We start from the raw sequence: 12,183 nt of genomic DNA, 5'->3' as shown, positions 1-12,183 counted from the left end.
TCAGTGATGAAGCTGTAATAGGTGAAACGCATCAAGAGCAAAACCTTGTTTTTATAAAAGAGAATTGTCACAAGGAAAGACTGTATACTTTTTTTAAAAAAACAAAAGATGTTTTGATGTATGTTAACCAATATGGTTGTATCTATTGATAATTAAGAATAAATATCAGAGATTGAGAATACCTAAAAACCCCACACCAAATGTGGATATTCTTTTTTGTTTCAAATATTGACTTCAACAAAGTATAGAGCAGCGTTCGCCAACCGGTGGCCCGCCAGAAAATTTTGGGGGTCTGCAGCTCTGGTCGGTGCCCCCCCGAGCAGGGTCAGGAGAAGGACGCCGCTGGGGGGACGCACCGGCCAGAGCTGTGGACCACGAACAGTTCCCAGGCTCAGGAAGGTGGGCATGCTGTGAGATTTAAAAAATTAGAAGTTCAAATCCCTCACTTAACTTTCTGACCTGGTAGAAAATTCCCCCCATAGCTGCTCTTCGCTCCTCTAATGACCTACTAATGACTTCCTCACTCATAACCTCATCACGCATGGCTACAAAACTTTTCTAGCGCTGTCCTGACTCTCTGGAATGGTCTTCCGCTTCCTTTTCGGCTTGCTCCTACTTTCTGCTATTTGAAAAGAGCACTCAAACCCATCTTTTGAGACTTGTCTACTTGTATTCTTCTGTATCTTAAAACCCTCACTACTTACCCACCAATCCATATCCCTTCTCCTATTGTGTGCTACTTCCCCCACCTCTTAGATTGTAAGCTCTTCGGGGCAGGGTCCTCTCCTCCTCCTGTGTCACTGTCTGTATCTGTCCGTCATTTGCAACCCCTATTTAATGTACAGCGCTGCGTAATATGTTGACGCTATATAAATCCTGTTTCAGTAATTCACTGTCTCTGTCCTACAGAATCATGTAAGCACACTTGTGATAAGGGCTACTATGCAGCTCTGCCAGAAAACATAATGAAGATCGGGAGCGAGCCAGACAAAACATATTCACTTCACAGAGAAACTGGTATTCTAAAGGGCTACATACGTACAGCACTGTGTCAAATGTTGGCGCTATATTAATCCTGTTTATTAAAATTAATAAAATATTAATAATAATATTGGGTTCTTTAAAAGAGAGGACAGCATGCTAGTTAGCAAATTGTAACAAATTATATGTCCAAGTGACATATTTATTCATCACAAAATTTTAGCAATGAAGGTTTGAATTACCACATTTTTTTACTGTAGTTCCAATAATTGATGATAATTACAATTACTATTGTATATGCAAAAATAAATTATCAAATGGTTGTGTATATATATAAATCTTTAATAATAATAATGTGTGATTATATCACCTGGACCTTTTATACAGTGCAATGCAGAGTACCCAATACTGTTGTGTTCCCCATATGTCATTATGTACTGTCCTCATAAACCTTCTTTACTGGCATCCGCTGTGCATTATTTTATCATTAAATTTGCAAGACCTGCACGGTGACTATTGGAGCCATTTGTGATGCACAGCAAGCTTTCAGAAATCAGCATTTTCTTTATGGCAGGATGCATAATAGTGAGACCTACCTAATACTGTTTAAAGGAAATTTCTACTTTACTTGTAGATTTGTCCCCAGGAGCCTCTTAATAATTAAAGTATCTAGGACCCCTGCTTGTTTTAGGATAGAGCTTTCTATATTATCTATGTCATAATGGTTCCACAAAACTTTAGTAATCTTGTGAGACCCCCTGAGATTCTTCCGTAGGGATGAGATCTAAGTTAGGGACATAGTCTATGTAACAAGGGGTTTAATTTATTAATAACTTATATTTATATACTGACAACATATTACACAGCACTTTACTAGTCATGTCCATAACTGTCACTCGGTGGGCTCACAATTTCATATCCATAACATGGTCAAATATTATTACCATAGTCTAAGACCAATCTTGGGGGCAGGGGTAGGCCAAATAACCAAAACTGCATGTTTTCAGAACATGGGGGGAAACCCATGCAAACCTAGGGAGAACATTCAAACTCTTTGCAGATAATGTCCCGGCTGAGAACCAAACTGGAAACTAAAATGCTGCGAGCGCAAGACGTCTATCCACATATCCAACCACTATGCCATATGCAGTATAGTGTGACAAGAGACGACGTGTCTTTTTGTAAAAAATGTTGCCATTTAGGGAAACTTATAGTTTTATGATGTGTTCTATATATATGGCTATACATCTGAAAGTGATCAGGTTAAAAAATAAATAAGGCAAATTCCAATGCAAACTTGGATATCCATTTAAGGATAAGTTATACTTGCTCTTTGCTACCTGGCTTCATCAAGATCTCCCTTCTGTGTGACTGCTCGGGCAGAAAGCAGCCCTTAAATCTGTTTTTTGTTTTGGTGTTTTTTTATGTGCGTGTATCAGAACAGGAAGTGAGGATAAATATGCCCATTGACTATCCTGGTTGCATTGAAAACTTAAAAATACCTTTAATTAAATTTAATTAAATTATTGCGTATTGTTTAAAGGCATACGGTGAAATTATTATTGTCCAGTATTTATAGCTCTAACATATAACAAAGTCAACAGTCATGTCACTAGCTGTCCCTCAAAGAAGCTCACATTCTAAAATCCCTACCATAGACACTACAGGGTAAGGACACTTTTTTGGGGGAAGCCAATTAACCTAACTGCATGTTTGTGGAATGTGGGAGGAAACCAGAGTGCCCAGAGGAAACCTGCGCAAACACGGGGAGAACCTGCAAACTCCATGCAGATAGTGTCCTGGCCGAGATTCAAACCTGGGACCCAGCGCTGCAAAGGCAAGAGTGCTAACCACTGAGCTACCATGCTGCATTTTCAGTACTGGAGAGCAGCCCACAACTGTGCATCCCTGGGGAAGGCTGGAGTTGAATTTTAAAATTCCGCCATCAGTCTGGCTCTGCTGTCTGATGGGGCTGTGTATACCCCAGGACTGGATAGACGACATTAAAAATCCTTTGCAAATAAAAGAGATCTTAGAAGAATTTGATTGATTGTCTGAAGTTTAGTGTTATGTGTTAACCCAAAATAATGCCCGAAAATATTCACTCACTACACTTAACCTATGATTTAAAAATCCTCTGTATTATTATTAATATTATAATTATTAATATTTTTTTTATTAATACACAGTATTTACATAGCGCCAACATATTACACAGCGTTGTACATTAAATTGGGGTTGCAAATGACAGACAGATACAGACAGTGACACAGGAGGAGAAGGGGACCCTGCCCCGAAGAGCTTACAATCTAGAGGTGGGGGATATAGAATGGTGAGTAAGTAGTGGGGGTTTGGGAGACGGGTAGTTTAAAAGGATGGGTTTTGAGTCCTCTTTTAAATGACCAGAAAGTAGGATGCAATCTCTAGGGTATTTTTCTATCAGGTCAGAAAGTAAGTGTTTTACATCACAGATGCTTCTTCTGCCTACTGTTTGGTATTGTACGCCCCAAGTCTATGAAAGTTCCATTAATGTACAGCATGTTGCTGTGCAATGAGTTTTTATGATGGGTGACTTTGCACTTTGTTTTAGCTTGTGATTTGCTGTACACTTACAGCGGAGCACACAGTGCTGCAATCAAAGCGTATAATCCTCCAAACGCATTAATGTTAATGGACCGGCAATTGACTGCAGATTATAAATGCTTAATAAGTATATTGAGCTTCAGGAATGAATTATTTTACATACCGACAAATTAGGAGACATCAAAACTGGATGCACTTTGATTCTCCTGAAGATTAGCTATTACAGTTCTTGCAACATTTAAGAGACTCAGTGAGTAATACAATATTTCAATATACAGAGAGGGATAAATGATAAATGAACGGGTGTAATTATATCTCAATGGATGAGTCATGTATAAAAAAAACTGCAGCTAGGAACCTTGGAGCAAAAAAAAGTTGCCCAAAGGAACCGGATTCCTGGCCTTGTTCCCTAGTTGAACGTAAGTAGCACTTCTGCTTGTACTGTCTCATAATGGCCAAATAAATGTAAACTTGCACAAGAAAGTGGCATTTGGGCAGGACGGTCTGAATCTGATTGGTGGTTATTGAAGGAAGCAATAATTCTTCTAGAAGCCACTTCAGTAGGTGTTGCCCAGAGTGTCAATATGGTTAAGTAAAAGAAAAACATGAGCAGCTTAGTGTAAGATCCAAGCATACGTGGGTACCAGTAATGAATAAACTCTGTGCACATGTGTGGGAATTGCATAATTCCAGCCTGGCCAATCATAACAAGCAAAGATTCTGAACCCGGCAAGGGACTGGGTGATGATGTTGGTGCCGGTGAAGGAGTGGGGGAGGCACTTTTAGTTTCACTTTAAATTTGGTTTCTTTGGAAAGCAGCTACAGCCTGAATGGAGAAGCCTGTCTCCGTCTAGAATGCTGCAGAGAATGTCTTTGCTCTCTTATAGAAGCAATGGTCTCCTTGCAAGGGTCTGACATTCTTCCTGATAAATCAGAGATAAATCTCAACAATAAGCAAAGCCCAAGAGAGGCCTGTAGCAAGGAAATATGCGTAGGGGCTATATGACAGGCGTTCTCGGACTGCCCAAGAGAAGGGGGAAAGGGTCAAAAATTGAATTACAGAAAGAGGAGGGGGTAGGGAGAGGGTCGGGTCGCAAGTAAAGGGGTTGGAGAGAAGAAAGGTTAAAAGGAGGGAGAAACAGAAGTTAAGGACAGTTTTTGAAGAAAGAAATTTCCCACCCACCCGCCCTGTTATAAGGAGTGGGCTAGGCGTTTAAGGTTTGGTGGAAGGTAAGAGTCCTGGGTTAATTATGGTGGGGGGGCACCCAAGTTGGTGGGGTCCCCCTTTAAGTGGTGAATGGTGGAGGCCCCTGAGGTGGTGCTGTGCTGCTAGGGGCCAGGGTGGCATGACGGTATTAGTCACGATTGGAGATGTAATGGTGTTGGCGGACATTACCTTCCGGACCTGCAACCTAGTTGTATGGGTTAAAATGGTTGGTTCTGTTAGGGATTGGGTCTTTATGTTAATAAAGGGGTTAATTTATAGTTTGTATGGATGTTATTTTATTTGGTCATTTGTTATTTATTTTAAGTGTGTGTTACAGATATATATATGCAGGGTTAAATTTACAGAAATTGTTAAGTTGGTTATTTTATGGTTAAATAAACGGCTGCTTGGAAGCCATTTTAAATGCAACAGGTTTCAGTGTGTTATTGGGAGGCGTGTAAAGAAAAGGGGGGGGGGTAGGGGGGGTTTATGGGGGGGAAATTGGGGCAAAGGTCCGAGCTACCCTAGTCAAGCATAATAAAAAGCTCTAGATGTGACACGGTAGGTGTTGTTTGGACCTCCAAAGAGAGACCACTGCTTTCACACTGAGTGCAAGGGTCCTTTTCTACAGTGTGCTGGCAGACACACGCAAAGATAAATCAAAATGAATGTTTTGCTGCCTGTATCACATCCTTTACTGTTCTAGTGACACCTCCAAATTAGGGATTTTCTCCCTTATACAGTGACAGTGGTCACCAGGGCAAATAGGGTGATTTCCCCCAAGAGGGGACACAGACAGTAATAATACTTAAATGAGGGCTAACCCCCCTGCCCTTGCTTTAAAAAATGATGCTTTTTAGATGTTCATAGCCCTATAAATTCATAATTGTGGTAATATACATTTCTTTTTTTTTGTTTCAGTGACTTACTGTCCTCAGACTATGTTGAAAGACACATAACAAATGATGGAAACACAGTAGAAGTCAAAGTAAGTTTGTTTTTCACCTCTGATTTCTTTTTTCAATTCTAACTTCTTCACTTTTTAATTATATACTACATTTGAAATTTTTATCTGTATCTTTTGCTCTATATAATTTATATTAAGAAATGTAAAACATCACTTTTTGTAGCCTGTGCTGTATAAATGCCAGATATGGTATCCATGGAACATTGACTGCAATATAAGCTCAAATCAAAATAAATAATACTACCCTGTTTAAAAAAAAAAAAAGTCTTCTGAAGCAGTACTAACCATCATTTCAAAACTGTCTCCATGCAGTACTTCTTTTTTATCACTAGATGTCATAGGTTTTCTTGAATGAATGACAACCATTAGTTTCCAACCCATTTCCTGTCCTCAGGCTCTCATGTTTTTGCCCCAAGTCTGTGACTAGACGATGAAGGAGAAGCAGCACACTCATGAGCTCCTATCAACATACTCCTTGATAGCACATAAATTGATTGGCTACTTATGCTGCCTCTTCCCATCCCATTTTGAGCTCTGATGCTCGGGGGATTGCGGGAAGCTGTCCAGTTCAATTACTTACACTTCTTACATTAAAACAAAAATACTTTTAATGATTTGTTAATGAATAGAGAGCTGCATTAATTCTTATCTTCTTTCTCATCTTTAAGTCTCTATGATCAAATACCATTCTGTATGTTGCACCTAGACTAGAAATAAAAAGGACAGTCGGCATATGTGTAACACCGCCCTAGTTTAACTCCTCAAAGCATGACCCAGTTTTCTACTATTTAGTTTCTGTTTTGCATATAATGTATTACTTATTTTGGACCGCTTACCAGTCTTGTGATGTGAGCTAAAATTAACCAGGGGAGAAAAGTCTTCTGTAATCTTATTCTGCTACATAATTTAGCATTGTTCGTGAAAAAAGTAGCATTTCTCTTGAAACCCTTTACTGAAACATAAAAATGTGTATTAGACTTTTTAAGCTGCTCATACAGTAAGCGACCAATAGTGATCTAATGGTTCAAACCTAACTTGTGACGACCATAGGTAAGGAGGCTGTGTAGGAGCTTGGAAGGTTTGATATAATGAGATCCTTTGCAAATAATTTCCATTGGGTTGGGAATATTGATGGTGCCATTAAATTCTTCTTCTACGTAGACTTTCATTGCAACACCAAAGTCCAGAATCAGTGTGTTGAAGGTCCCAATACTTTGGTAAGGACTACCAGATGCCCCAACATTTGATTGGCTCATCTGCTTGTTTGATACTAGGCTTGAAGTCCACTTGTGGTCACGCTATAAGTCTTTCTTAAAGTTTCTTACCCCTGAGGAACCTTCTATATAACTTTTATGTTTCAGGGAACCCTTACTGGAAACAATTCATTGGGGGTTTAGGGAACCCATGCTATAGCCAATTATTTGGGGGTCATTAGAGAAAAGTGTCTTACAGTGGTAGCAAGAATGTTCACCCTTACTGTGGTGCCTGGAATACCACACTTATGGAAAAGCAAAAGATGTCATGCAGCTGGCTCTACTGATTGCTGTTGGCCCCTGGAATATGGAGGCATCATCATATAGGGGATAAATCAACAGTTCTAGGAACCCCTAGCAACCTTGTTTCACTAAACCCTGATTGAGAATGGCTTCTATAGACATTCAAGTTTTTGCTTAGTATTAAATGGGCTTAAGACCTTTTCTAAACGTTCTTACCCAAAGGAACCCTTAATATAATTTTCAGGTCTCAAGGAACCCCTAATAAAACTAATTTATTGGGAGTCTGAGGGAGCCCCTACAATAATCAGTAATAATAAGTGAATTGGAAAAGGGGTTTGTTAATCAGTGATAGCCACCAAACATAATAACAAAAATTGTATGCCACATCAAATTGTATGGTGATTGGCAGGGCAGGACCCGGTGAATACCTCTAATGGCCAGATAGACCACTTACATTGATCTGATCCATGCTTTTTGAGCCAGCTGGAACTTTTTATGGAACTCCTGACGTTTGCCTAGTAGCGTCTGTTGTCATCCTATGCTCCTTTCCTATATGAACCTGCATTTGCGTTTGGAAAGAAATACTTACACTCTTTATCTGGTGTCAATATCTTCACTAGTCTCTCTTTGCTTTTTCTGCCCCTCATGTCCAGAATATTAGACTTTCCAGCAGGAAGAGTGAAGAAGTTTCAACACTTTTAGTTGTGTCCCCCTCTAGCAGCTGTGATTCTTTTTACAATACCCCAGCACAGTACAGGTAGTCCACCGGGTTAAGGACATCCGACATATAGAAGCCTCCTAGATACGAACGAGGCTTCCCTGCTGCTCTGGTGCAGAATGGAGGCTTGAAGGACGGAGGGGGTGGTTTGCATGACTTGTAGAAGAAATCTTTTCCTAAACACAGCTGAGGTTGTGGGAGATCTTAGGGGGGTGAGCTCTTTCTGCAGCCTCTTGTAATTATTTAATGACCAAGACAAACCCTGCATTTGTTTCTTTTTGCATATTAAAGCACAGCTTGCTCCAGAAGATTTCAGATGTTTGGTCAATAAGACACCTTAGCAGCCCTTGTGAAGATGTGTCACTATAAACCTAAAGAAGAGTAACTTCATTCCACTTGGATCTGAGGAGCATATATAGAAAAAGGTCAATACTTGAATCCTGACCTCCTGGAAGCCATAACGATGACTATGTCCATATAGCGTAAAGCAAAAAAGGTCACTTTTTGGTCTTAGACAGTGCAACCTAAGGTGGTGATATTCCAAAGGCCCCCATTCTGATTATTTCATCCATTCCCTGCCTGTGCATCTATTTAGATTTAAATGACTGTTATTAATGTCACCGTGAGAGCTGAGGATGTTTCATGTTTGCAATCTTATATTTCTAAAGCGGTGTAAAGTCTAAGGTCTAATCTCTGGCTCTTGCCTATTCATGCCAATGAGAAGCTGCCAGTCTAATCTGTATAGAATCTTATTCATTATGTGGAATTCCTCTTCCACTGGGCAGAGGAGACGTGAGCTGACTGGTAGTGTATTTCTCATTGAAGATCGGGGAACAAACAGCTCAGGCAGGAAGGCCAAAGGCTTGTGGGATGAATAGGTGACCAAGCACCGCAGAGAGCACTGATGTCATTCTGGCTTGGAAAACAAAAGCCATTCAATAAGCAACTGATGCAGGCACGATGCTAAAATAAAATCATTGATTTAACTATTAATGTGTATGTTATAGCAAACAATTGTATAAAGCTTTGAAAGGCTCTCATTATTGTTTGTGTCTGGTTCATTGGAAAGATTTACCATCTTTTATTTGTCCTGGTGGCCAGAAAATGAGTGGAAAATCAACAGTAAGTCCAAATGAACACCTGTTTAAGAAACAACTGTCTGGGATGAAAGTTCTTGTTTGATTTTATTTCCCATCCTATTGTGTGTGAAATTCCCTCAACTACTAGATTGTAAACTCTTCGGGGCAGGGTCCTCTCCTCCTGTATCACTGTCTGTATTAGTCTGTCATTTGCAATCCCTATTTATTGTACAGCGCTGCGTAATATGTTGGCGCTATATAAATCCTGTTTAATAATAATAATAATAATAATAATAATAATAATAATTTAGGGAGGAAAGGTAAGTAATCTAACTAGCAAGGTACAAGCAGCACAAAATACCTGATGGGGTTTTTAGACTTCTATTCAGAACTGTTCTCACCCAGCTTTGTACAATTTTGTACATTGGATTCAATTAGAAAAATGCACAACTCCTGAATAAGGATGGGGTCCGGAGTAAGTTGATAATAAGTTGGGTAACAGTTGGGTGAATTATGGCTGAAAATAAAAAAACAGACCCCTTTCAAGTGTTTGTAAACCCAAATATTTAAAACCATCATGCTGATCAACATGGTAAAATGAATACCTGCTTTCTCCTAGATCATAAAAATATCATGATTCCCTTGATCGGCAAACAAGACCCCTACCGCTGCATGATGTACTGTACACTAATGTAGTCAGTGTGTGTAGGATCCGGACAGCCATGCCCCCCCAGCCCACTCACTGGGCTTCGATTGTAACATATAACGCCAATATTAATTCTTTATACACTCACTTCCCAGTATCTATGAAGGAATATTATTGTCCCCCTAAAGCAGAAAGTATGAACATTTTAAACTGTGTTCAAGCCAAGTATAAATGTACCGTAGTTCTGTAATCATTATTACATCATTTAAATGTCTTTTTATAATGCAAGCAAGCATAAGCCAGAAGAGCTTTTGCAGCAGAAGAGGAGAGAATCAGCAGAAGGAGCCAATCCATCGTGCAGCATTTTTGGAAGCAAGCTGATAGGAGAAATCAGAATGCATGAGCATATGAAAGAGAAGCAGTGCATGCTCCTTCTTTGTTTACTGTCCAATAACAGGTCTTGCTAGAAAGGGCTGTGCTGTGTGTGATAGCTTTATAAATCTCAGGACTGAATGAACAGAAATTCATATGAAAAAAAAAACCAAACATTGGTGTTGGCCTTAAAATCTTTAACTAGAAAACAGTCATCCTGATTATACTCTGTTGTTTAGTTCAGCGTTCTCTTTGGCAGCATGTTTCTTTGAAACAAAAATGTAAAAAATGTAACCCTTGGTGTTTGTCCAAAGAAAATTTTGTTTTGTAAATTTAAAAAATGTGGGAAGACTTAGAACCTTGGATAGTTTTTACTGCAACTCCAGACTAGGAAAATTGGAGAAACTTCCTCTTTTATTATATTCTCCTTTAGCTGTTTTAATAGACCAGAAATAGGGGATATATTCAACTGTGTCAAGAAGACATTAATTCCCTGCTTCACCTGTTAGTGTTATGCACAAAGGGATTGCTGTGTACTTTTTCCATTGAAATGATGGCAACATGCAGTTGATGCATACGTGTCAGATGCAAATCCATGCTGTGCATCGCTCTTTCCGCCACATCCAAAAAGCTCCATTGAACTGACTGGACTGGTGATGGTAGAGGCAACCTAAAGTAAAGTCATTGTCATGTTCAGGAAACCAGTTTGATATTATCTGAGCTTTGTAATATGATGTATTACCCTGCTGAATGTAGCCACCAGAAGATAGGTACACTGTGTCATGAAAGTATGGACATGGTCAGCAATACAGTTTCCAACAGTTTTCCAATCTTCTCTTAGGTAACATTAAAGTTATCGCATACCAAACGGGTCCATAGGGTAAATGTAAAAATTGTTCTGGTCCAAAAGATGTATAAAGGCGTTGAGAGGTGAAGTGTTTAAAATAACAGCATTTATGAATACAGGCAGCTTTCCATTGCCTGGATAATATTTTTCAAATTTTTTTTTTTTCTCAACAGGGTAACTTTAACCTCCCTAGCGGTAACCCCGAGTCACACTCATGGTGGGTAAACCTATGGGAGGTAATAGTAAATACAGCCTTACCTGATCCGCCGGCATCCCGCGTTGTCCATCGCCGCAATCTCTGTCTTCTTCCTTCTTCCTCCGGCCGGCTTCTGCACCAGATGAGTCACCGGGGAGTTCCCGATGACGTTGGTGCGTGTGTACGTTGACGGCGGGGCGGAAAATTCAAAATCCATTTGTATTGCATTCAATACAAAATAACTGTATTGAATGCAATACATTGGATTTATATGTGTAAAAAGCAGTACATTGTTTTCAAGAACATTTGTTTTACAGTATATATATTAGTATGAGTACATTATGTATTTTTTTAAAAAATTACATTTTTTTTTTAAATTTATAGATTTTTAAATTTATTCAATTTATTAGTTTTACATGATTTTTGTTTCAAACTTTATTATACTCATACTATTATAATTTACTGCAAAATAAATTTTCATGGAAAACAATGTACTGCTTTTAGACATATAAAACCGGAAAGAAATGAACCGCAAGGAGGTTTAAGTCTGTTCTATTCGAAATCTTATTTTTTCTTTAAATTAGTTTACATAGTTGGGTTTTTAAAAAGGCAAGTGAGGGCAGCACGGTGGCTCAAAGGCCTTTGCACCACTAGGTCCCAGGTTCCAATCTTGGCCAGGACACTATCTGCATGTAGTCTGCAGGTTCTCTTCATGTTTGTGTGGGTTTCCTCTGGGTACTCCCAGTTTCCTCCCACATTCCAAAAACATGCAGTTAGGTTAACTGACTTCCCCCTAAAATTGTCCTTAGATTGTAAAGACATATGACTATGGTAGGGACATTAGATTGTGAGCCCCTTTGAGAGTGATATGACTATGGACTTTGTAAAGTTACATAATATGTCGGCGCTATATAAATACTGGCTAATAATAAAATATAATGATAAGTCCGTCAAGTTCAAATACTAGGAAAATAAGCATACTAGAAACCCGCATATCCCAGATAAAACCATTTATACATACCGTGTTTCCCCGATGATAAGGCAGGGCCATCAAATAAGACAGCCCCCCCTTTTTAGGTAAAAATGAAAAA

The 12,183-nt window shown here is 39.2% G+C and overlaps 1 protein-coding gene across 7 annotated transcripts in view; it reads left to right on the top strand.

Annotated features, from left to right (window-relative positions):
- The window catches only part of ADAM22 (ADAM metallopeptidase domain 22), a 159,476-nt gene that overhangs the window by 46,005 nt on the left and 101,288 nt on the right, over positions 1-12,183 (top strand). For all 7 annotated transcript variants that reach the window (XM_072412789.1, XM_072412791.1, XM_072412794.1 and 4 more), the window contains exon 4: positions 5,693-5,759. In XM_072412789.1, coding sequence (XP_072268890.1) covers positions 5,693-5,759 — 67 coding nt within the window. The remainder of the gene's footprint in view (positions 1-5,692; positions 5,760-12,183) is intronic.

The sequence above is a fragment of the Pyxicephalus adspersus genome, chromosome 5 (genome assembly GCF_032062135.1).
Source record: "Pyxicephalus adspersus chromosome 5, UCB_Pads_2.0, whole genome shotgun sequence".
Taxonomy (NCBI): Eukaryota; Metazoa; Chordata; class Amphibia; order Anura; family Pyxicephalidae; genus Pyxicephalus; species Pyxicephalus adspersus.
This window is presented reverse-complemented; position numbering and strand designations above follow the sequence as displayed.